Raw genomic sequence first — 26,266 nt, 5'->3', positions numbered from 1 at the left:
CTGGGGGCTTGGGAGAGCGCCGTAGATTTAGAGTAAAGACACTTTTTTTAAGGCCGTAAACAAGGAAGTGAACGGCAGTGCGAATGAGCGTAACCGGTCTAGGATCGTTGAAGAAGGAAAGGCCTTTTTAATTGAATTAGTGATCTCATTTGGTATAATTAAAAAGTACCTAAAGACATGTTTACATGTCCAAGGCCCCCCACAGTTTGATTAGAAAAGACGTGTGTACACATCCTTAGCATAATTCATCTTAACATTTGGTCGCAGACCCCATCACAAGATTTGTGTTGTTAAAAAGTTTTCAAATTGTTTTTAAAGGAATGTTTGAAATTAGCCAAGTTTTCAAATTGTTTTTAAAGGAATGTTTGAAATTAGCCAATCTACAAGTTCAAAACGCATTGCTACGGGTTGTGAGCTTGTAGGTATTTCCAAAAATACCCGAACATCTTGGCGCAATACTATCCATTTTTTCTGGAGGACCCCTAGGACCCCTTGGCGACCCAGACCCCACTTTGAGAACAACTTGTCTTGAACACCTGCCAAGTAATTGTATCTGGGTTTAAAACAGCGAATGTGTGTGTTTTTCTTCTCACAGCAGGGGGTGTGGCCGCTTGCACTCTGTCTGCACCCCCTGGTGAAAACAACTTACCTATACGGTGTGCGTGCGTAACATGTAATCTGTAACAGTGTTCCGCTGTGCCAGTGTTTGTGAATGGATGATTGTGAAGCATGCGTACAGTACATTATGAAGAGCATTTTGAGTGGTCATAAGACCAGAAAAAAAAGCATAAATGTACAATAAATGCAATCCATTTAGCCTTCAACCATTTGAGCATTTCCCGCCCACAACAGGCTAGCACTAGTAGTAGCAAACGATTCCAACTGTGCTTAACCTTTAACCACTTCGCATCTCGCGTCCCTATTTTGGGCATGTGTGTTTCAATGTTTTATGTTTTTTCTTTCTCACCCTACTTAAATTAAAGCCCTGCTTAAATTAAAGCCCTGCTTAAATTAAAGCCCTACTTAAATTAAAGCCCTACTTAAATTAAAGCCCTACTTCGTCATACTACAGTATCACACAAAAGTAGCAAAACATTGCTGATCTACAGGCTCACAACGTGTCGTAAAGCGATGCAATGTGAACTTATAGCTCTGTTTGCTATTTTGTGTGTGTGTGTGTGTGTGTGTGTGTGTGTGTGTGTGTGTGTGTGTGTGTGTGTGTGTGTGTGACTGTGTGTGTGTGACTGTGTGTGTGTGTGTAATAAACATTGAACCCATCAGAATTTACTTTAACTTTGGATAAACGTAGAAGGTGAAATCGGTAAAGATTTTGCCATCAAGACCTTTTTTTGTGCAAGAGTCTTTTATACATTGGGTGCATTTTATTACGCTTTTTTGGACACCCTCACTAATCCTTAATTGCTCGCTGTACTGCTGCTGTACAATAGCTCCAGTCCCTGGAGTAATTAATTAGCAAATCTAACTGTACCAATATAGTACTATAATGTAAATGCCCACCTACTGTATACCTACGCTCGCTTCAGAACAGCGTTCAAGCACACATTCTCAATCTCTCTCTCTATAATAAAAATGATAAACGATTCAAAATCGATTCATAATTTCCACAATTCCACAAATTAGTTTATGGATAAGGGGTTTAGCATGGACGAAAGGTTGAGCCCTCACAGCCCTACTCCCTACTCACTAAGCTAGTACCTACAGTAATGTTGTTGATGTGGCTGGGGGAAATGTATGTTGTGACATTGAGTGATTGAATAAAACATATGATGTGTGTGAAAGCTACAAATGGATGTAGACGGAGAATTCTCTGTGAAGGACTGACTGCACTCAGAACTCTTCTGTTGTGCCATTTATTATTGACGCGCCTCTTCAAATGTTGTCGCTTTTGTCAAGCTGCACTTCAGCTTTTGTTGTCACATCACGGGTTTACAGTTGTAAAAAAGAGTGGGTGAAATTATGTATTGTATAACCTCGATGTCACAAGACAAGACAAACAAGACGACAAACATAAAACATGAACACAACAAACACTTCAAATATACGTGAGTTGGTCAAAATAGAAATACAATGAGGCGGAATATGCCTCTATAGTGAAAGTAGACACAAAATACAGCAGAAGATATAAATAGAAGCAGATTTATCGCCGACTTTTGAGCTGGTGAGAGACGTCACTTAGCATCTCAGGCATGTATACATTTAGAACACGAAAATAGATGAATACTTTAAAGCTACCATTCAAAAGTAGTTAAGCTACTACTGGGACATGTTAATGTGTAGCTAAGCTACAGCCTTTCGCACCATGCCAAGTGTTGTTTTCATGATGGATAAACTAGCCCAAGGCAAGACTCGTTATTTTTCTCTTCCTACATGTCAAATGCCATGTTCCCTCTCCATCTCTCCGTCTTCCCTTTTTATTTGTAATGTTCCCTCCATCCTCCATGGGAACCTCCATCTGTGTGTCTACTGTACGTCCTCTCTCCCTCTGTGTGTCTACTGTACCTCTGTGTCTACTGTAGTCCTGCTCTCTCCCTCTGTGTGTCTACTGTACCTCTGTGTGTCTACTGTAGTCCTGCTCTCTCCCTCTGTGTGTCTACTGTACCTCTGTGTGTCTACTGTAGTCCTGCGCTCTCCCTCTGTGTGTCTACTGTACGTCCTGCTGTCTCCCTCTGTGTCTACTGTACGTCCTGCTCTCTCCCTCTGTGTGTCTACTGTAGTCCTGCTCTCTCCCTCTGTGTGTCTACTGTACCTCTGTGTCTACTGTAGTCCTGCTCTCTCCCTCTGTGTGTCTACTGTACCTCTGTGTGTCTACTGTAGTCCTGCTCTCTCCCTCTGTGTGTCTACTGTACGTCCTGCTCTCTCCCTCTGTGTGTGTCTACTGTACGTCCTCTCTCCCTCTCTGTGTCTACTGTACGTCCTGCTCTCTCCCTCTGTGTCTACTGTACATTCTCTCTCCCTCTGTGTCTACTGTACATCCTCTCTCCCTCTGTGTGTGTCTACTGTACGTCCTGCTCTCTCCCTCTGTGTGTCTACTGTACGTCCTGCTCTCTCCCTCTGTGTGTCTACTGTACGTCCTGCTCTCTCCCTCTGTGTGTGTCTACTGTACGTCCTGCTCTCTCCCTCTGTGTGTCTACTGTACGTCCTGCTCTCTCCCTCTGTGTGTCTACTGTACGTCCTCTCTCCCTCTGTGTGTCTACTGTACGTCCTGCTCTCTCCCTCTGTGTGTCTACTGTACGTCCTCTCTCCCTGTGTCTACTGTACGTCCTGCTCTCTCCCTCTGTGTCTACTGTACATCCTCTCTCCCTCTGTGTCTACTGTACGTCCTCTCTCCCTGTGTCTACTGTACGTCCTGCTCTCTCCCTCTGTGTCTACTGTACATCCTCTCTCCCTCTGTGTGTCTACTGTACATCCTCTCTCCCTCTGTGTGTCTACTGTACGTCCTCTCTCCCTCTGTGTCTACTGTACGTCCTCTCTCCCTCTGTGTCTACTGTACATCCTCTCTCCCTCTGTGTGTCTACTGTACGTCCTCTCTCCCTCTGTGTGTCTACTGTACGTCCTCTCTCCCTCTGTGTCTACTGTACGTCCTCTCTCCCTCTGTGTGTCTACTGTACGTCCTGCTCTCTCCCTGTGTGTGTCTACTGTACGTCCTGCTCTCTCCCTCTGTGTGTCTACTGTACGTCCTGCTCTCTCCCTCTGTGTCTACTGTACATCCTCTCTCCCTCTGTGTGTCTACTGTACGTCCTCTCTCCCTCTGTGTCTACTGTACATCCTCTCTCCCTCTGTGTGTCTACTGTACGTCCTCTCTCCCTCTGTGTCTACTGTACATCCTCTCTCCCTCTGTGTGTCTACTGTACGTCCTGCTCTCTCCCTCTGTGTGTCTACTGTACGTCCTGCTCTCTCCCTCTGTGTCTACTGTACATCCTCTCTCCCTCTGTGTGTCTACTGTACATCCTCTCTCCCTCTGTGTGTCTACTGTACGTCCTGCTCTTGTCTCTGAAAGAGGAAGAAGTGTATGTTCTGTATGGTTCATGTGGGAGTCTGCCTGAGAGAGGCAGCGAGGGCTGCTTTCTTCACTCTCTTCTCTCTCTCTCTGCTGCAAGCCCATAATAACCGCTTTTTGTGTGTGTTCTCTCGTTTGCAGGAGAAAAGGAGAGCAGACGGGAGCATCGATCAATGTGAGTACACTTACAGTGGTGTGTGTGTGTGTGTGTGTGTGCGTGTGTGCGTGTGTGCGTGTGCGTGAGCGTGCGTCAGTGTGAGTGAGCACATGTGTGTGTTCAAACCAAAGAGCGTTTTTTCAAAATAGGCCATACTGTGTGGTTCTGTATGCCTTAACAACCCAATCGCCAATGAAAAATGTTGTCATTTCACCTTTCTGCAAACCACATTGAATCTCCAGGTTTCATAACAATGTGGAGTACGAACCATGGCCTACTCAATCGTCAGAGAAATTTATTTCGCAATACATTTCACATTGAATCTTCATGATTCTCTGTGTGTGTGTGTTCTTGTATTACTATTGTGAGGGCCAAATGTCCTCACAAGTATAGTAGAATTGGATAATAGACATTGGCAGGAGAATATTCCTTGTACGCAACACAACATTTCACAAATTGTTGTTTTTTATGGTTAAAGCGGAGCCTTACAATTAGGAAAAGCTTGTTCGGGTTCAGATTAGGATTAAGTACCGGTATTTAGAGCTCAGGTTTAGGGGTTGGGGTTAGTTATGAGTGATTTATACTTGGTTGCATGCTTGTGTTATGCACCAGATCTACAAAACTCACAATCACAGCGCTACATATGTGAGTGTGATTGTATCTTGTGGATATATGGCTATAGAGTTAGGGTTAACAAAAGGGAAACGGAAGGTAAACTATAAAACTGCTATGCTGTCCTAAAATGTCGATGTCCTCACAAGGATAGTAATACCAATGTGTGTGAGTAGTGGGGGGGGGTACTCTGATTGTTCATTGTAAGCGACAGCCCTGACTGAAGTAATGGACAGTTACCCAGGTTGAATAATGTATGCCGGATGAATAATTATTCAACTGTCTGCCGTTTCCTCACTCAATTCCATGTCAGATATGATTAAGCACGGTTTGCTCTGCATGTCGTCCCATCGGCTACTTATATTCTCTGCGGCCCAAGTCGCAAATTAATTATTTTTTATTTAGATTAGCATTATTGCCAGGCATGCTAAATTGTTGGCCTGAATTGAGAATTCCTTGGCTGTATCTTGGAGTTGAGACTATTCCTGGTTGAGCATGCAAACCACAGAGAGGCTGTTTTCTCTCTTGTGGGTTCTATATTCTCTATTATTCTAGTTCCAAAACTACTTACAATATTCGGCAGTATAACTAGCTCATGCTTTTGCTATGATTCTCTGCTTTCATATGAAAATAAAAAGAAAAGACAGAGAAAATTAATTTATTTTTAAAACCCAATCTGGACACTTTTCTCTCCAAGCCGTTCTTTTGTCTTCTATCTTGCATTCTTTCTTTATCTCAGCTGTGCGACACCACCATATGACGGAGCACAAACTGCGCCATTGAGGAACGCAGAGTAAACAGTAGAGACATATTGAATCATGAACACAGTATAGGTGTGTTCCAGACGATGGGCTTCTCAACCATTGCAACACATCTCGGTAGTGGCCATGGGGGGCATTTATTTCGCCTCTGTCATCTTTCATTCATAGCTTGTTTATCTCAAGAATTTCCAGAGTTTTCTTTTTTATATCCTGAGAGGCTGATTGCTTTGTTTTTTTATATACTCAGTCTTCTTGCAGTCGGTGTTTTATCTGAAAAGATGTTTCTTGTGTGTGACGCCGCTGGCATCTATACCGTCGAGATGATGATTTATTTTGTTCTTCTGTGAAATGAACTCCTCGTGCTTCCTTTGTATGACATCGTCACGTCGCCGCCGCCTTCCCGCCTGGCGAGTTTTTCCCCTTGAAGCGCCCGTGTGACGGGACGAGGAAGATGTGACGGGATTAGCATAGCGCTTTGCAGCAATCACTCTCCGGCTGACTGCTCAGCGTTCCATGAGCCCCTTCCCTCTGTAAACAGCACCGTCGGGCGGAAACCTTGTATCTCCATGTCGCAGCTTTTTAATGTTTTGTAGCGTACTTTGCCATATACAACAGTGTCACGCAAAAAAAAAAGTTGTGAAAATTGATGATCTACAAGCTCATGCGATGCGAAATGTTCTGAACTTCTGGATGTAGTCTACTTGCCAGCCCATAGAGCCTATATAACTATTTTATGTAATCAATACATAAATAATATTTTAGTAAACAACATGTTTTGATGGAATATTATGCATTGCAGCAGGCGAGGGGCCACATTTCACCTTCCACTTAATAATAATAACACTTACAAAGAGCGTTACATAAAACGGAAGACAAAAACAAATGGGTGAGCAAATTGTAGATGCAAGATAGAGAACAATACGGCTGAGTTATACTGTTATCAGTAATAATGAGGATGTGAAAACATTTTCTAAATAACTAAGGACAGTAAGAAATAAATCATTAAGAAAGTCAAACTGTAAAAATCTAAGTGGGGTTCCGGGTCCGACATGGGTCCCTGAGGGGGTTCCAGTTTAACCACTTCAACCCTACTGTGTATATACTATATTGAAAGTAGACGATCTTCAAGCTTTGTGGCGCATTGCAAGCTTATTTGCTAAACAATCTTGAAAAATCTGACCGGTCTGAACTGAGTGGTGCTGTACTGTACTTGTACTGTACTGTGTGTGTGTGTGTGTGTGTGTGTGTGTGTGTGTGTGTGTGTGTGTGTGGGTGTGGCTGCGCAACAGTGACACTATTTCACTGAAAACGCTATTTCCATGTTCGGAGGGTCCCAGCCAGCCAGCCAGCCAGGGACACACATAAAAAGAGTGGCTGCAACACTCAAAAATGAGAATACGTGTTGAATATCCTTGAAACATTTTATCATCACAAATCTTACATGGGGTTTCCCTGGGGAGTCTTGTTTCAGTCCTAGACACGGAATTATTTGAGAACCACTGAAATAAAATACTAATTAAATCAAGAGGAAAGGCCTTTTCATAGAAGTACTGTACGTTTTAAGAAATGACCGAGTTATCAAGCCTGAGCTCCCAATGCAGGCAGGTCGTTTGAGAGGCAAGGAGCCCTGACAGCAAAGGCACGGAACCTGTCTGCAGACCTGGATTAAACCTGACACAGAATGACAACTATGATGTATGAAGGTTAAAGAAAAACACTAGAGAACCAGAAATAATGGGGCACGGCTCTGGATCAACTCTCTGTAGTCGGTCCATTAATTTTTTATACCCGACTAGAACTGAAATCCCAAGTTGCGGGAAATGCATAAATAAATGCCACCCGTGTGAAGTGAGGGGCGCTCTTATCATCGTACATCATCATGCATCAACACGTACTGGCCAATCAGAATGCTTGTTGGCCGGCTGTGGCTCAGGAGGTACAGCAGGTCGTCCAATGATCCCTGGGGTCGGCGGTTCGAATCCCGGCTCCTCCTGTCTACATGTCGAAGTGTCCTTGAGCAAGACACTGAACCCTACATTGCCTCCAATGAGTTCGTCGGTGTGAGCTTGCCACCATAGATGTGGGAAGTGAGGACGCTGGCGTCAACTGTTCGCCGTTTCACCCCCCAATGTATGAATGAATGAACCATTGTAAATGGTTATATTAAAAATGCAATTCATTAAATTCACGTCATATTTGGCGGACATTTGACCTAATTTCTCCTATCATTGTCGATGGCAAATATGAGATGTGTGGGGACAAGATGACGTACATTTCCCTTCATTGTCAATGGCATTTAATGTTTGTGTTGGAGGCTTTTTGTGGGGACAAAAGCTGCAGCGCCCCTCAAAAATAAAGAGAGAAAGAAAAAGGGTTTCTTCTTGGTTTTTTTGCGGAAGAACTCGAAAAACGGTGACAGAAAACGGCAACGTATTGTGTCAGGTTCAACGATGACAAGCGTCTGTCTTGACATTATTACCCCTTTCATGGTACAAAGCACCTGGTATCAGCGCTGTTGTTCCCTCCTGTTTTAGAGCGGCTTTGAACAGGTATCACTACATGGATGCTGTCAATCCCCCAGGTTTTCATTTGTTTTAGCCCTTATACCCGCCCCAGGGTAAGTTGATTGACAAGTGGAATAACGCTATTGTTATTCCCCGATAGCGCTGGAGAGGAAAGGAAAGCTACATGCACGTGGTCGCCAGGGCACTTACACACACGCGCACGGTCACGCACACACCCAATGCTTTTTGTCAGAGAAGCCAATGTTCTTGGCTTTTGAGGTATTTTCTTAAAGCTAGTGAGAGCTAGCTAGCTCTCAAGTAAAACATTGAGAATAGGAAGCTTTCATCGACTCTTCGAAGAGATGGAACAGTGTAATCCAGTCTTCCCCAAATGGAATATAATTCCCAATTCTGCTAAACTGCTGGATGGCTATAGGCTTTGATGTCAAGTAGATAGTATTAGTATATTAGAGAATCAGTGATATACGCGACTGCTCGGGCAAACCGGAAATAGGGAGTTAACATGGCAACTGCTATATGTTTTCAACGAATCTTCAGAGCTTCTGAAGTAGAGACTGTTAGGTGGAAACATTTGAAAATGGTTGGACCCAACACATCAGTCTTCTCACCTTAAGCCCTAGCTTAGATTACTGGAACATTGAATGTTGTACTATTGTTAACTTTGGCCAACCCAAAGTTTCTTCAAAGCTGGAATCAGACCTCCTGCTCAGTGATGGCTGTGTGTGGGGTGAGTGAACGCTGGCAGCGATGAGAGCATTTCAGTTGATATTCACAGAATGTTAAGTCCACAAAATGTTAAACCAAGTGCTTTGCAAGGTGATGTACAGCTGGTGTTTAAAATCCGTGTCTTAGCAGCAGACGGGTTGGAAATCTGGAGGTATTAATGTCGACACAATAGGCTTTATGTCAAGAGAGGGAAACTGGCGGTGTGCGTTAGCTTTTCAGGTGTGTGTGTGTGTGTGTGTGTACTGTGTGCGTGTGCGTGTGCGTGCATGCTTTTTGTCAAGATAGAGAAACTGGTGGTTCTTCTTTCGTGTACTGTAACATCAGAGGTCCAACTCGGTGTCATGGAGCCAAGCATCTCTGGTCCCAGGTCGAAGAGGCTGGCTTCCGAGGGTGGTCTGTATAAGAGGCAGGTGTTGATGATATGGTCGGCGGTCTGCTCAGGGTCACCACACTCGCATGCAGGCACTGTCCGCCAATCCCCACTTCTGCATTGATGCATTGAAGCGCCCAAACCCAGTTCTTAAGCGGTTCAGTGTGGTCCATTGCTGGCGAGGTAGGTCATCTCCTCCTATGGCGCCATCTCCTGGTTCCCAGATGTAGCGATGCATGCGGGAGGGCCCGGCTGACTCCCACTGGTGGTGCGTGTCAGCTTTTCAGGTGGCTGTATGGTTTCCATTGTGTGTGTGCGTCTGAAGGAGCACATAGCTACTGACAGAATGATCTATTGAGATGTGTGTGTGTGTGATCAACAGGATGCAGTACTACATGTGACCTGATGCCAGGCTTGCATCACACTGTAAACTGCAGCCAGTCACATGGTCAGCCCTCTCTGGTGGTCTCGCATAGTCATGATTCTGACGGAGATGCAGTAGCATCGAAACATCGGTCTTGCCCACTGGCCCCACTGTTACGAAACCATCCTGAATACCCTCCCATTTGAAGGACCACCTTAAAGTATTCGCATTGGTTCTGTGACGCTGTCATTTATTTTTACCAAATTCTTGCTGATGTATTAATGTAATGTAACGTAATGAATGTGTGCCAGATCTCTGAGAGAATAAAGTCTCAGTCTCTTTCTTTTTCTCCTTCGCAATCTTCCAATCTTATTTGGCGTATAGAAACCCTGACCTCCGCTCTTCAGCTATAGTCTCCGTAGTCTAAAAGAAAACTGAGCAAAGCACTGGAGAAGTGAGATGGAGGAGAGAAAGGCCTCCGCCATTGAGCACCGTCAAATACCCGTAAGAGTCTAAAAACTTCACGAGATGTCTGCTCGTTGTGAGAGCAATCTCTTTAATATCGACGGCTTTTGTGTGTTTTGTCCCTCCGTGGTTTATTCCCCTCTTGAGACTAATTATTCGTCGCTGGTTTGCATGCTAAACGAGAGCCGCTGTCAGGAACAAACATGCAAATGCATTTCACGGGTGTGCTTTTTCTGGCCCCCTGCTCTGCGCTCGTTGTCTTGGAAGATGATCAGTGCACCTCACTGGGATCGGCTGTCTGCCGATGCCACTGCCGCTGGCAGGGCTGCTGCCTCGTCCACTCTCTGTCTCTCTGTTAACTGTCTCTGTCTCTCTCTGTCTGTCTCTCTGTTAACTCTCTCTGTCTCTCTCTGTCTGTCTCTCTGTTAACTATCTCTGTCTCTCCCTGTGTCTCTCTGTGTGTCTCTGTCTGTGTCTCTCTCTGTCTCTCTCTGTCTCTCTCTGTGTCTCTCTCTGTCTCTGTCTGTGTCTCTCTCTGTCTCTCTCTGTCTGTCTGTGTCTCTCTCTGTCTCTCTCTGTCTCTCTCTGTGTCCCTCTCTGTCTCTCTCTCTGTCTCTCTGTGTCTCTCTGTGTGTCTCTGTCTGTGTCTCTCTCTGTCTCTCTCTCTGTCTCTCTCCGTCTCTCTCTGTGTCTCTCTGTGTCTTCCTCTGTCTCTGTCTTAACTCTCTGTCTCTCTCTGTGTCTCTCTCTGTCTCTCTCTGTGTCTCTCTCTGTCTCTGTCTGTGTCTCTCTCTGTCTCTCTCTGTCTGTCTGTGTCTCTCTCTGTCTGTCTGTGTCTCTCTCTGTCTCTCTCTGTGTCCCTCTCTGTCTCTCTCTCTGTCTCTCTCTGTCTCTCTGTGTCTCTCTCTGTCTCTCTCTCTGTCTCTCTCCGTCTCTCTCTGTGTCTCTCTCTGTCTCTCTCTGTGTCTTCCTCTGTCTCTGTCTTAACTCTCTGTCTCTCTCTGTGTCTCTCTCTGTCTCTCTTGACTCTCTTAACTCTCTCTCTCTCTGTCTCTGTCTCTCTCTGTCTCTGTCTCTCTCTCTCTTTCCCCTCCACATTTCCTCTCGGGCAGAAACCTTGTATCTCCATAATTCAACTCTTTAGGTTTTTTCCCCCCAATAAATGAATGCCCTACTTCGTCTTATAAAAGAGTTACTGAAAAGTAGCAAAAATATACATTGTGTTGTATACTAAGCTACAGTATTAAGCTCCCTGCAAGGTCTCTCTCGCAGCTTTTGCGTGACAAGCCTTATACTGTATAGTCACGTCTGTGATCTTCACTTTGATATGGTGGCATTAATTAAATTGTCCCAGTTTTGTCTGCTACACACAGATGTTTCCCCGGAAAATGGCTTTGACACGGCATGCAGCACGCAGTAGATATCCAGCCGTCAGGCACAGAGATTCTAGATGCTATACCAGCAGCACACATGGCAACACTGCGTGTCGCATATGCACACCACTTTGTAGATTTATATTAAGATGTTGGTTCTTTTACGTTGTATATAGTAAGTATTATATTGATGCCATTAGTTTAGTCCTTTTACTCAAGTACATTTTGAGGGGCACTAGCACAAACATTAAATGCCATTGACAATGAATGGAGAATTTACGTCATATGTAGACGAACAAATCGTCTATTTTTGCCCTACACCAGGTGTAAATTCCCATTTACAATGAATGGATGATGTACCATCATACATCATCATCGATTTGCTCAGACACATAATGGGAATGTAATATTAGTTTTTTACTGGGGGAGTCATATTTTGACAGCAGAAACTGCCCGTCATATTTTCACCCCCTCCCTATCTAAAGATTGTAAAGTATTTGGATGTTAACTAGTTAACTAGTTAAACGAGTATTTAAAAAAACTGGGGAGTCATATTTTGACAGCAGCAACTGCATGTCATAATTTCACCCCCCTCCCTATCTAATTATTGGACAGTATTAGGATGTTGATTTTCATTTTGTATTCACCCAAATCATACCCTTTAATACAGGCCTTTAGTATTTTTATATTACTGAATTATTACTTGATGCTATAGCTCCTCATTCCACTGTTTGCTATTGTTGTCGCAGAGGTCCATTCCATTCTGTATGTAAAGCTGAATATTGCACTTCATTCATCTTCATGAAGGCGTGGTGATTAATTTGGCCTTGAGTGGTTAATTTATGAACCCGTGTGGAGGCCTCATCAGGGTTCGTTACCGTCGCAAATGAAACAATGGGAAGAGGCAAAGCCAGTTAGGCAGTCCTTTGGTTCATTTAGACGGTAATTGGGTGAGCATTAGATGGGACAAGGTTGACAGAGAGACTCCTCTAACAAGTCACGGACGACTAGGGAGGAAGACGGCGGGCGGGTACCACTGGTTCTCACCGTGGAAGCAGTGTTCATTTAGTTCACTAAGGTTTTTCAGAAGACTAAATAGGACTAAGACTAAATGGTGCGTTTTTTAAATAAAAATGACGGTGTAAGGACCCTACATTCATATGTACTTATTTTGTTCCCGGAGACCGCCAGAATAGAATATTTGTGTTATCCGAATTTGCACCAGAACCAGATAATCTCGTGAATAGTAACTCTACTGTACCCCACTGTACCATCTACGAGTTTTGATTAATAAACATTAATCCAGCATAATAAAAAAAATATATATATATATATTATTTTTTTTACTCACGTGGTAGAAACACCTATATCCCGATCCGACGCACACGCGGCCGCACGCACGCTTAATAATCCTTTTTCTCCTCAAAATGAAACAAACCTTATAAAACACTAATCTTTGATCCCGATAATAAAGTTAATCCATCGCGCATTGATACACAGCCTAGAATGAGGATGTGGCTAAACTATGAATCACTTCCGGGTCAGGCGGAAGTGGTCTCTTCTTCTGCGTTTTTCGCACATTACACTGGCCTCACGATCCCGCCTATTGTAACAGGAGAGGAATTTTTCAAGATTTTCTTTTTTCTTTTTCTTTTTTGTAAATAAATCTCAACACATATTGAGATCATGCGAAGAATGGTGACGATAGCCGATGCACACAATCAGCTATCCACACTCAATGTCTGGTGGCGCCTCCGTCCCCACCAGCTATGGGATATTTTTAATCCATGAGCCATATCATTGAGCCATGATATGATTTTCAAAGTCTTGTATCTCAAAAGCTTCGAGCGCTGTCCATGGTGAGCTGTCTCACATCCCAACGATCGTAAATCATTTGTGAATTTGTCTCGCATCGTAACGGACATGTACTGTAACTGTTTCTGACGAGAGCTAAGGGGTATGAGTTTACGGCTATAACGATCCATGTCCTCCCAACAACAGCCCCCACCTCACTGGAAATTAAACAGGATCGTAGAGCGAGAGCTCGACGGGTGGCACAGGTAAGGTGTGCTCATGCTACCACCTTAAGTGTGTTTGCCCAAAGTGGCTTGCGGCTGCCATATTATTGTTATTATTCATTTTTTTGGTGATCTGTAAATTCCACTGCCGCGTGGAACCAAAACACTTACACACACACACTCCCGCAGGCTGTTGCATCCAATCCGTGGTCGTCCTGAAGACTACATCCACACAAAGTGGTACAGGTGCACAGAAATGAGTGATTCATTGAGCTGCATCTAGGCTACAGCAGCAGGCAGCAGGTACAGTAACACATCAATGGAGAGGAGAAGTAGGGTGAGTTGTAGAATGTGTAGGGGTGGGGGTTGGCTGTATGGATGGGAAGGAGTAGGTGAGAGATGAGAGAGAGAGAGAGAGATATGGGCGGATGCGCACAGGAGGTGGAGAGCGATCATCTAACTGTTTATTGGAGGCTGTAGGGGCGATCATTAAATCACAAAGCAAGAAACAAGAAAATCCCACCCACGTTTACATTGTCTCTCTCGGTCAGGAGCCCGCTCCCTCACACGCTCAAAGACAACACGCTTGCACAGGAGGCTGCATCTAATGCTGGATATTACGTGAAATGTGCCTTTTATCACATCGCTCACACTTTGTTTTTCTTCTCTCTGACGTGCGTGGGAGGTGTGTGTAAATAGGTGGATGGTAGCTAGGTAGGATATACATTCATATTCCATACATACATTTGACAATTCATACGATGCTGACCAAGTGCGCAGAGGGCATTCCATAAGTGGGGGTGTCCGATTTGGTGCAGCAAAATTGTACACGTGCTTTTAGCTTGTGGGTGTGAAATTGTGAATTTCGCAGATTTTTCACGGTTTTCAAGGCAAAACACAGCCAACACCGCAAAACCCTGCAGCCACTGCAAAGCCTTACCTGATCCGGATGTGTGTTCTCTAGCAAAACTCCTGACTGTGGCTTGAGGGCACAAGCAGAAGCAAAGCTCCCAAAAAAAGATATTTGGTACTTTGTCGTGAAATCCTCATCCGATACAGGCTCCAGTACAGCTCGAGGCTCGAGCTGCCTCTGTTTACATTATTTAAGACATTATTTAGGAAGAATAATGTCAAGAATAGCAGAAGTAACTTTTTCTTCCTCTCAAAGATGGAGGGGACGTGAAATGAGTATGTCCGGAACCACACACACACACACACACACACACACACACACACACACACACACACACACACACACACACACACACACACACACACACACCTACAGTCTTCAGCTAGGTATAGAGCTGACCTGGTGTACTCTCGTACAGGAGATTACGCTCCGTCTCCTGAAGACATCCCATATAATTAAAACAAGCAATAAGGATCATTTCACTGCAGGTAGTAATAATTCGTTATCAGAAATGTCACACCGTGAATCTCCATGAAATATGATTTCATTACGCCGTCGTACAATAAAGACTACTCGCCATAAAGTTCATAAAATACCGACCTGGAAACCACTGAGCCGATGGGGCTTTAATCAGAATAGTAAAATGTAATAGGATTTGCTGCTTTGCCCCCACGTCACATAGACCTGCTAATACATTTACACTATCTTCGGCAAGTGCAGTTATACACGTTTGTGATTCGCGTCATAAATCGGAGCTCTCTCTCTCTCTCTCTCTCTCTCTCTTGCAGTCATCTTGTCGTCGTCCCCCCCTTTTTCGATCGAGGCAAGAGTTATGGCCCCGTCTGCTATTTGACTTTCCCTCCCTGTAATTTAATCAAGGAGCAGCCTGAGTTTTGCACCGCGATCATTTTCACCCAAAAGTCTGAAAGTCAAAGAGGGGCCAGAGCAGAGCAGAGCAGTACGTGGTGTGGGTGTGAGCTGTGTGTGTGTGTGGTGTGGGTGTGAGCTGTGTGTGTGTGTGTGTGTGTGTGTGTGGTGTGGGTGTGAGCTGTGTGTGCCGAGCGTGTCCACACACACAGCTGAAGGACTTAGGGAGGACGCGTGTGCCCCCTGGGGGGTGGAGATGAACTGATGGTGGCACTCCGTCCGAACAGCACTTTGCTCCAACTGGCAGAGGCTACAGACAGTGTGAGCATGATTGGACATCAATACTGGGGCTTGCACATGCACGCACACACACACACACACACACACACACACACACACACACACACACACACACACACACACACACACACACACACACCGTGTGTGTGCGCACACATGTGTCATAGAAGTCCTTAGTCTTTGTTTTAACTTAACAATAGCACTAATAGACTTGAGGCTTGCATGTAGCCCTTCTTTCCACAGAATATGAACAAAATACTTCTCTCCCGTTCAGCTCTTGAATTGGCTTCCTCTGGTAGCATAACTGTATAAAAGTGAATTAATATTTGGGTAGTACATGAATTGCTTGCCTGCGAATTATACACATATAGATTGTCTCCCCTCCACATTGAGCCACTTAATATTGTGAGCAGGGAGCCGACGATGTGTTCTGAGATGAGAGTTTTATGTATCGGTCTAGCTCATTTATTTTGTGAGCTCTAATTTCTTTTTGAGTATGCTAGTGTACCGGAATGCACAGGCACTGACAAAGTGACATTGAACAAGGGCCCCTGCCAATATCTTGGGAGCACTTCACTCTATTAAGGTGGATTTTCTAGCCAGAAATTCTTCTTTTTTTTTTTTTTTATCTTTGATTTACCTTTGATGTAACTTTCACTCAGTGTAAGTAAGTTACTTCACCTCAGAGGTGCACTGTGGTTCATGTTTCATTTTAAGGAACCCCATAACTCTGAGAGTGTACAAACAGAACCAAATCCCTTTGGAACCCCTTCAAAGAACCCTGTTTGAGAACCACTACTGGATTAGCATAGATCAGATCCAAAGAGTATCAACCCTGTTCAGCCTGGCAGTCCAAATCTGATTCACTGTCCCGATTGGAGTGGGCTTGGTTTTATGCAGTCTACTCTGAACAAGTTAAAGTGGTATTGTTTGGCTAAAAAAAGGAGACTAATGTTAATGAAGTGTCTTTGTATTTGTGGTAAGAGGTGCACATTGTTCATTCATGCACGCACACACGCACGCACACAGCTGCTTGCGATGTCACTTACAGCTAAAAGCTACTTGTGTACCTCTAGAGTGACAGTAAAAGATTGGTGCCGTGACAGTTTGTATAATACCCACAATGTGCTGCTTTTTCTAGTTGGATTATATTATATTTATTTACATTATTAATACTATGTGATTTAATAATCATCGGAAACAAAGGAAGGAATTGGATGATGTGTGCAGTGTAAAACCCTGCTGTAATTTAACAATCTCTGAAGTGATAGAAGACGAACTGGGTGAGGCTTTTATTACCCCTCCCCTACTAAGCGGGGCTGTTCTTTCTATTTACATGAGTTGTCATAGTTCTACTAGAGCCTGGAAACCCACTCTGGCAGCCAGCTTGTAGCATGGCTCATTAGTCAATAGACTTTCAATCCATACCTCCCGGGTTAGAGTCCTACTTATGCCACTATTTCTGTGCCAACTGCAAACAACTTTCTTTTGCCGATAAAGTAAAGCGTTGGACCGTGGCCGGTTAACATTTTGGACTGATGTCGATAAAAAAAAAGGCTTCTAAATCCTAATAGTTTTCTGAAAAACCCATGTTTCTATGTCAGTGGTGCTCAACCTTTTTCATGTAAACGACCCCCAGAATTATCTCTATTGGGCCACGGACCCCCCATCTCAAAATATGTTGTTCCAGAATATGCTCTCCAGAAGCAAATATTTTAGTTAAAAATGTTCGCTCTGAAATATATATTCAAAGATTTGCATCACGTTTTCACGACTTTAAAAAAATAGCAGACCTACAAGCTTGTAGATCTGCTATTTTTTCAATAGCCTAAAGTTTAAAACACCAAAAAAGGCGTTCCCGCCCCAAAATGGGTTAAGACTGAGGTTAGCGTTAGGGTTAGGGGTATAGTTAGTTAGGGTCAGGGGTATAGTGTTAGTAATGTCCGACACATGTTCACCCGTGGCTTCGTGCGGTGCCACTGAAAGTAACTACTGGGTTTTGGCTGCTGGACGCAAGCTAGGGCCAACCCCTACTATGTATGTCAGAAGCCGTTGAGGGCTGATTTCACCCCCGTGCCCAAGCTTCTCTCCCCTGAACACGGCCAGTAGTGGTTGTATAGACACTCGACCAGGCCGGATGCACCGCCCACGTCTCTGTGGTGGTACTGTACTTCACCGCTGCACCTCCTGAGCACCCCATGGTGCATATTTCGGACATATCTCTGTATTAACACAATCAATGCCGGAAGTCCTTCAAAATTGGAGCTCTGGGGTGTCGATTGACGCGTCGATTGGGTCCCTATGGACGTGTATTACGTGTAGTGTAATCTGATTATTCTCTAGTGGCATATACTTTACTCAAACTTCACGGAATGTGTTTGTAATGTGAATGTAATTTACATTTACATGCTCCTTAAATCTCGTCATGTGTTGTACTCCGCTGGCTCCTCACGTTCAGGTTTAACTTAATTGTCATTATAACACAACCTGTGCTCTGGTTCTCTGCCTTAACACAGAGGAAGGACCTCCATCAAAAAAGGAGATGAAGCTAAAAGGAGGAAAAATAAAATAAATAGGCCTACTACAGAGTATATAGACTACTGTATATACACAATGTACCCATACAGTAGGCTATGTATACATTACAGTACGATATGAAACTATGAAACAATGTGGGTGAGAAACTGGTAATGTGCGATTTGATGCTACCGTGACATGCATTTCTATTAAATGAGTGCGAACAGAACTTAAAACAAGTAGGAGTAGTGTCCTTAATGATGTTTTGGGCTGTCCTTTTGCAGCTCTACAGCATGGAGTCGTGTTACAGTAGTAGTAGCATCGAGTCAGTGATTTCAGCTGCTGTCTTTACTGTTCTTTGTAGTAGTCGAGCTGCAGTCCTGAGTGTAACAGATCTCTACATGAGCAGTCAAGGGTGCCAGACCCCCCGCTGTGACGCAGCCTGTCGGAAACACACTCGATGCTACAGCGATACAAAGTTCAAAGGAGCTTTTACTCATAACAAAACTCTAGAGACACTTCTTCAGAAAGTACAATGTGTCTGCTGTGAGTTTTTGAGGAGGCCTTTTCTGTACACCCTGAACAGTGAATAGCAGGGTTATTATAGTTGACTTAAACTAAACTACAAACTAAAAACTAGCTGTGGAGGTGGAAAATAATAGAAACTAAGCATTTTAGTTTAATATACCGGTATAAAAACTATTACAGAAAGTATATTGTGTACTTATACTTACAACATTAACACACAAGAAGATACAGTGTCAACACAACCAAGTATGAGGAGGCATAATGGGATGTTAACGTGACTGTGATGACTTATTTGGGATCCCACCGCAGCTCCAGGAAAACCCTGCTGTGATTGGCTGGCAGTTTCTGTGATTAACAGTTCTCGTTTTTGCAACTATGCCTAAACTTAACCCAAACCTAACCTCAATAAAACCATGCCTAAACCTAACCTTAACCCTAAACCTAGCCCTAAACCTAACCTCAGTAAAACTATGCCTGCCCGGCGGGTCCTGGATCCTGCAGTGGGATCCTGGAGTGTTGGTGGGATTCCAAATTGTGGGACTGTGAGTCCATTGCCTTCACAAAGTGGTATATTTACTAAGTGTATTTAAATTAAGAAATACAAACTGAACTAAAACATCATAACTCACTTTGGAAACTAAAACTATATACAGAACAATGACAACACTTAAAAAGGGGAAACATAGGAAGGAAGAAAAACAAAAACAAATGTAAAATCTCAGACTTTAATAACTGTGGTGCACAGTGGACCACAGCACCCATGAAGTCTACTATTTATGCTTATGTCTCAATCTTTACTGCCGCCCCCATCAGCAACTGAAGGCTTTACGAGCTGAAAGCAAAAGATACTGACTTAAAGTCAAATTATTTGCTGCTCTCTCTCTCTCTCTCTCTCTCTCTCTCTCTCTCTCCTCCCACTCCTACTATATGAACACGCATGCACGCGCGCGCGCGCGCGCACACACACACACACACACACACACACACACACACACACACACACACTCGTGCCTGCATGGCTGGGGTTTGACAATAAGTTATTGAGATGGGCTTGGGGACCAGCGAGGTCCTCGGCAGCACTTTGTCACACGCTGCAGAGAGGACAAGGCATATTTGCATACCTCCAGGGAAGAGGAGGATATTAATAAGATGCTGTCACGTTCGCTCTATAAGACTTAGTAAACACCCACTCAGTCTAACATACCTGGCTATACAGATCTGGTGTCACTGACACAATTCTTTAATTTATTCAATGTATTCTTTGTGCTTTTTGTACGGAGTGCCGTGCCATTGCAGTAGGCTCGTCATCTGTGTTTGTTTTTGTTTTTTTTCACATTTTGTTGTTTTGTAATATTAACATACTGGAAGTCAATGGGACTCTGACTGAGCTGAAATCTTACCAGAGAGTGAGTCGTCATACAGTAGATAGGTTATATAGACCACTGTTTCTCAACCACTGTGTGTGCGTTTTCCTTAAAGATGCAATGCTGCATCCCCCCCCCCCTCCCCTTAAACCTGGTCATCAGGTACTATGATTATACTAAGAGAGAGTGTTTTTAAGTGTACAGAAAGTGTTAAAAATGATATTTTATGTGTCCACACCAGTTCATTAAGTATGCCTAGTTTGCCTGGTGGGTGGTGATGATAAAGTGGAAGGGGTTAGGGGAGGGGATAGCCTGACCTAAGCAGAGACATTTCTGGTCTAGAGGGGCGGGTCGCGCCTCAGAAATGCGCGCACCCTGATTGGATCTCATCGATCTGTCCGTCACCCCCGGCCCCTCCTCTCCCCCCTAGTGCAGCGCTACGTCACATCATTTAGAGCGACGCCCACCCGGAAGGGTTGACTCCCACTTTTAGACTGGTTCAGCCCACGGCTTTTTCCAGGCTTTCATCTTTCGCGCAGACGAAATGAAAGCCTGGGTATCGAGGCTAGGGGAGGGGATGACATTGTGATGTCACTATATCACTGCCATTTAGATTGGGCCTGTTGACTCAAAGGCTTTCAGCTTTCAGGAAGAAACCAAAAATACACAGGGAAGACATATTTCAATATTCTAACCACTGTCTGTCCTGATGAAGGTCTAATCGACCGAAACGTTGACCAATATAGAGCAACATTTTTTGGCAAGTTTCTGACAGTGTGCGGGACCCTTCTATGTTTTTTTTTGTTCAAATATAACCTTTTAAAATATTCTAACCACACCTGGGCGTCTATTAGATTAATTAGAGTAATGTTAACTCCATGGACACATACAAAACAGAAAATACAAAATCACAGCACTCCATCATTGTAATTAATAGGAATTTAAGTATATTAATATCATCTATACTATTAAGTATAGTAATATCATCATCTGAATATGCACACAGCTGAACACTTCTGTCATTCTGGGTTTCTCTAGAACAGTCCTGTCAGCCACTGCCAGTTTTTACTAGTCTTGCCACTAGCCAGACATCACAATCTCTGAATGCTGCTGTCTATAGAGTCTGGAACTACACCTCCTGAAATCCAAGTAAGGAAGCTGCCATTTCTGGGCCATGGCTCAGTGGTCCAGGCACCTTGGCTGGTAATCCAGTTTTGCAGTGTGCCGCGGGTTCGACCCCCGAACTTTCCTGTCGGCCTACTGTCTATCCCTCCATAAAAAATATAAAAAAGGCGAAAGCCACAAAAAAAAACATAAAGCTGCCATTTCCGTTCATGAATTGAAAATATATTTTAAAATGCTCCCTCAATGTTGTTGTACAGTACAATGACAATAAAGATTTTCAGATTTACGGTGTTATGTTACGATACGTTACGTTACATTTACACTATGTTGAGCTGCATTGTGTTGCGCTGCTGCATTGCCTTACATTTGAATGCAGCTTCTCATTCAGTTTGCTACGGATATGGCATCTCAAGTCACCTTCCTGTGTTACTGTCTGGACATTTTATGTCGTTTCAGTCGCAACATGGCAGCTGTCATGTTAGGCTTGATAGATTTGTGACAGGTTCCAGTCAAGGTTTTGCCATCATGTGCATGTGAAAATAGAGAGATAGAGAGAGGATTTGTACATACAGTACAGTATAAACCACCTGGTACAATTATGGAAAGACAAACATGAGTGCTACACAGAACCGGTTGCAACTCCTGATGTCATTAGAGGCATACACAGGTGTAGAGCTGCGCAGTTTGCTGTTACAGTATATGGATATTGTGCAATGAGACTAGATGCCTGGTATATTCGTTGTAAAGTCGTTATACTGTATATGACATATATGTCAAGTGTAGCCATTTTCTTGTTCTAAAGACATGACTGTTCTAGGGTCATGGATTTGTTAATAGCCTATTTTGCATTTAAAAAAAGGACCATAACCTTACCAAACCTTGCTATAACAATAATCATCCTGCTAGACTAGAGTACAGTACAGTATAATCCCTCAGTGTAAATTTTGCTGTCTCACTCTCTGAGTTAAATTAACATTTTACAGTAGATGTGTCACATACTGTAGTGTATCTCAGCTTGGAAGTAAAAGTCTTTTGACACGAGGATAAAGAACCTCACCCTGAGCTCAGGGCGAAGAGTGAAAGTATTCCAGTGTTTAGCCTCTGTGTATAAGACCGTGAGCCAGCCCTGCCGGGCTCCAGCGAGCTGAAAATGAGTCCAACGGGCCACAGAACTGAATGTAAAGAAGGTTTTAATATCATATTTGTATTGCCGACATCCTCTCCCCTAAATATGACAAGCAATTATACCGTTGTCCATGATTTTTGGCAGCCAGAAGGAGAGAGGAGGGGCCCCTGCCAGGCATCTTGCTCTCTTCTGAGGAGTTTGCTGCATGCTCTTCCTATTCAATCGGCAATTTGTGTGCCTCCAAAGCCTCTTTATCCACATCCGCCGCTTTTGTGGCGGCGACAAGGCGCTGCATAAAAGTGTGCCGCTCTGACAGACACTGTGATCTGAACAAAACGACGCCGCGCGCATATTATCTCGCAAATTTGTCTCCCAAAATAGCCCTGCACCGACTTCAGAGTCTGATGATCACTGTCATGGAACGCACATCAGAGTTATATTTTTAGCACTTGATAGCAATGATGCCTTCAGCCCCGCTGAGATACTTTTAATGAGAGCCCTGTCAATGATGTGGAATATAAAACAAACAAGAAATTACACCCCCCCCCCCCCCCCCCCGCAGACTGTTGGGCGGGTTAACTTGATTGTTGCCTTGCCTGGAAATATGTGACACTTTCTTTTGTAATAATGAAATCGTTGAATAATGTATTTATTCAAGCTATACAGTAAATGGAAAAGGAATGGGGTTCAGCTGCTAGTCGCCATTAAGTCGGGCAGAACAGCAGGTGCAGCTGCAATAATAGCAATTATAAGGCTGTGCTTCTGTCCTGTGAGACCCGGTGGAGTAGGTGTACCCAGAGGAGCTTCAGGCATGAACAATCTCCAGTGGTGTAAAGTAACTATGTACGTTTACTTATAAGTACTGTACAATTTAGCAATTTAGAGCTATTTGTGCTTTACTTGAATATTTCCAATTTCCAATACTTTTACTTCTACTTCACTACATCTTAGAGGCAAATGTTGTACTTTTACTCCACTACATTTATTTGGAAACTTTAGTTACTTTGTAGATTTTGATTATTATTACAAAACATATGCATTTAATATCCACTGCAGGCACATCTCGGCCATTTGAAAATAGCCGATAGATCAGCTATTTTCAAAAGATTTTTATATATTTGAAACCTTGAAATGAGACATTCTAAAGAGTTTTTCATGTCAATACTTTTGTACTTTTAATCAACTTTAATCAACATTTTTAATTCTGGACTTTTCTACAATGCTGGAGTATTTCTACAATGCTGTATTGATACTTTTACTTAGATAAAACATTAGAGTAGTCATGGAACGGGATATAGAGTATAGACCATGGGTCAAACTATAACATGTAGCATGTTGTCGAATGTCAGAGGGGTAATTATCACCTCACATTTTTACAGTTTGTAATAGCTCTTACAGTATTAGTTTATACTGCAATCATGTCTGCCTGTGATTGTGTAGACTGTAGGGAGTCTAGGGACTTTGCTTCCAGCCTGACATCAGGCTAAAAACACAAACTCTTTGACAAAAGGAAGGAAGGAAGATCCATATTTCCTCCTGTTCATGGGAATGAGGTCTCCTTTCGGCATGGTTTTGAATTGGACATAGTACCCGCTAGGGCCGCTACATAGTAAAATGCCTTAATTGAGTGGTGAATAGTAAAGAATTTCATTTACTTGAGTACTGTACTTTTTTGAGCATCTGGGCATTTGTATTTTTTATTATTATTCTAATGACTCTTTCTCCACCACAAGACAAATATTGTATTTTTGACTGCTACATAAAAAATAAAAATAAAAAATAACCACTTAAGCCCTATTTTAAAAAAATGTGAAAACATAACAAAGCTCACAATGAAGCGACAAAGCTGAAAACACGTTGCGATGCAACGCGCCGTGAGCTTTGTTAAGTGGTCAGATGGGTGGGCCGCGAACGCTTTGGGGATTATTTAACGTATAGGCCCTGATTCTACGATGAGACGGTATTGAAATATGTTCAAATTCCCACTGGCCCTCCTTGACTCTCTCTCTCTCTCTCTCTCTCTCTCTCTCTCTCTCTCTCTCTCTCTCTCTCTCTCTCTCTCTCTCTCTCTCTCTCTCTCTCTCTCTTCTATAATGTTCTCTTCTCACTGTCTATTCTTGAGTTCCCTTGGATCACATCTAGCAATATGTCGTTTAATTTCATCTCGTGTTCAGAGTTGAGATGAACCCTAAGCATCGGGAGGCGTTATCACTTCTCTTTCGGAGTGTTCATTTGCACTTAAAACAAATGGGTTGGATGATGCTCAACTCCCCCGCCTCGACTGCACAACTTCACTGTCGCATCACACATTTACAGTTGCAAACGAATGGGGGATTTATTTATTTTTATTACAAGCTTCCAACGTTTTACAGTAAGAAACAATAAAAAAAAAAAAGTCCAATACCCAGAAGACACAATGTCAAAGACACAATATACCGGTCACAACACCAGAATTCATTTAGCTCCTATGCCACAAAAATGTGGAATGCCCTACCAACAGCCGTTAAGAAATGTGAATCCCTAGACTCCTTCAAAACTGCTCTCAATTACGAGCGGCTGCAATTTGAAACTGGCCCCTTCCCCACCCTCCTTTTTTGCATAATCGTACATCTTTAAACGTTCTGATGAATTGAACATGGTCTTAGTGCTTGTCCTGGTGTTATCCTCAGTAGCAGTTTTTGCATTGACCTACTGTCGTTGAAGTGTACCCATTCTACAAACAGTTAATACAAATTTACATCAATATCAATCAAACCGTACATGAGGTCCATGGTCAAAATGGAAACGAGGCTAGTATTAATCTTGTGCAAGTAGAGACAACACATGTACTGTACCTCAAATGTGTAGGCCTACTTAAGTGTGCTTGTTAGTGTGCACTGTGCAGAAATTGTCAGGCAACGAGGTGCATGGCGAAGGGAGCTGGGTTATTTCAGCAGAGAGCTCTTCTCTCGTGTTACCGATAACAGACCAGAGCAGAGAAACATTTGCCTGAAACCTGACCCGCTATTTTTGTAATCTTGTTATCCGTAGCAGGGACAATATGTTATTTCCGCCTTAAGATCTGTATAAGATGCCATTTTTTTTGGTATTCTTTTGTATTGGATGAGGTGCATTTGTGCCACTTATCAACACAGAGTGATGCACTGTAGCGTCATGTTGTTGTCGTTTCTCTGTGAATATCGGCTGTTTCGTGTTGTTGTTTCAGAGAGAGAGAGAGAGAGAGAGTAGAGCAGACAGCGATGTGTCTTTGGCCATTGACAGTGTTGTTGTGTTGTTGTTGTATTTTGGTTTTGCTCCACTGTTTATGTTGACATTCATCCCTTGAGGGATGAGTGTTTTTCTGTGGGGGGGGAGCAAATTATAGGTATTGCATTTGTCTGCGGATATACAGTCACGTTGTTTTGAAATTGGAGGAAGCTACATACACTGTACTGTGGCTGTCAGGTGGTCACAATCCCTTGTTAATTATTTTCTGAACTTTCACTTAAACATTTAGAAAAATAGCCAATCTACAAGATCACAACACGCCGGCCCGTTGTGAGCTTGTAGATCATCTATTTTGACTCTATAGTATAGTATGACAAAGTAGGGCATTCATTTACGAAGAAACATAACAAGTTGAAATATGGACGAGGCTCAACGGAAACGCTACTATGACATTATGTTGTATACTATAGGGCAACAGTAAAGCAGCACACCATAAATCAACATGAGTCAGACAACACTTTACTTCAGCATGTGAGCATGTTTAATGCACACAAAAAATACATAACATGATATAAATGTGCATGATAAATCAAAGTGTCAGAGGGTCAAACCCAAAATGCATTTGTGAGCACTGCAGCATATGCATTATTATCTCCGCCAGGCCGGAACAGTAAGGTGCGTGCGTGCGTGCGTGTGTGCGTGTACTGCGAGTCAAAGTAGGGTCCATGGGGTACCCAGCTAAATGATTCATAGTTAGGATTAGGAACCAAATGGACCCTTACAGGTTTGATGTCGGTCTGCTCCATATATGCACATGACCATACATATCATCACAGCAGTCGGATCGGCGGTTCTGGACAACCAAATAATATCCATATATGCCTGCCGTACATATCCGGACGACTGGCCGTACGGTTTGGTTCTGTGGTT

General features: G+C 43.3%; 1 protein-coding gene across 1 annotated transcript in view; it reads left to right on the top strand.

Annotated features, from left to right (window-relative positions):
- fstl4 (follistatin-like 4) overlaps positions 1 to 26,266 on the top strand; it is a gene marked incomplete at its 3' end in the record, with an annotated part of 306,304 nt that overhangs the window by 19,268 nt on the left and 260,770 nt on the right. The window contains exon 2 of the mRNA XM_083788296.1: positions 4,160 to 4,193. Coding sequence (XP_083644422.1) covers positions 4,160 to 4,193 — 34 coding nt within the window. The remainder of the gene's footprint in view (positions 1 to 4,159; positions 4,194 to 26,266) is intronic.

Source organism: Protomyctophum parallelum, assembly GCF_964188405.1.
Source record: "Protomyctophum parallelum genome assembly, chromosome: 1".
NCBI classification, from domain to species: Eukaryota; Metazoa; Chordata; class Actinopteri; order Myctophiformes; family Myctophidae; genus Protomyctophum; species Protomyctophum parallelum.
The sequence above is the reverse complement of the archived record's forward strand: the minus strand, read 5'-3'. Positions and strand labels throughout refer to the sequence as shown.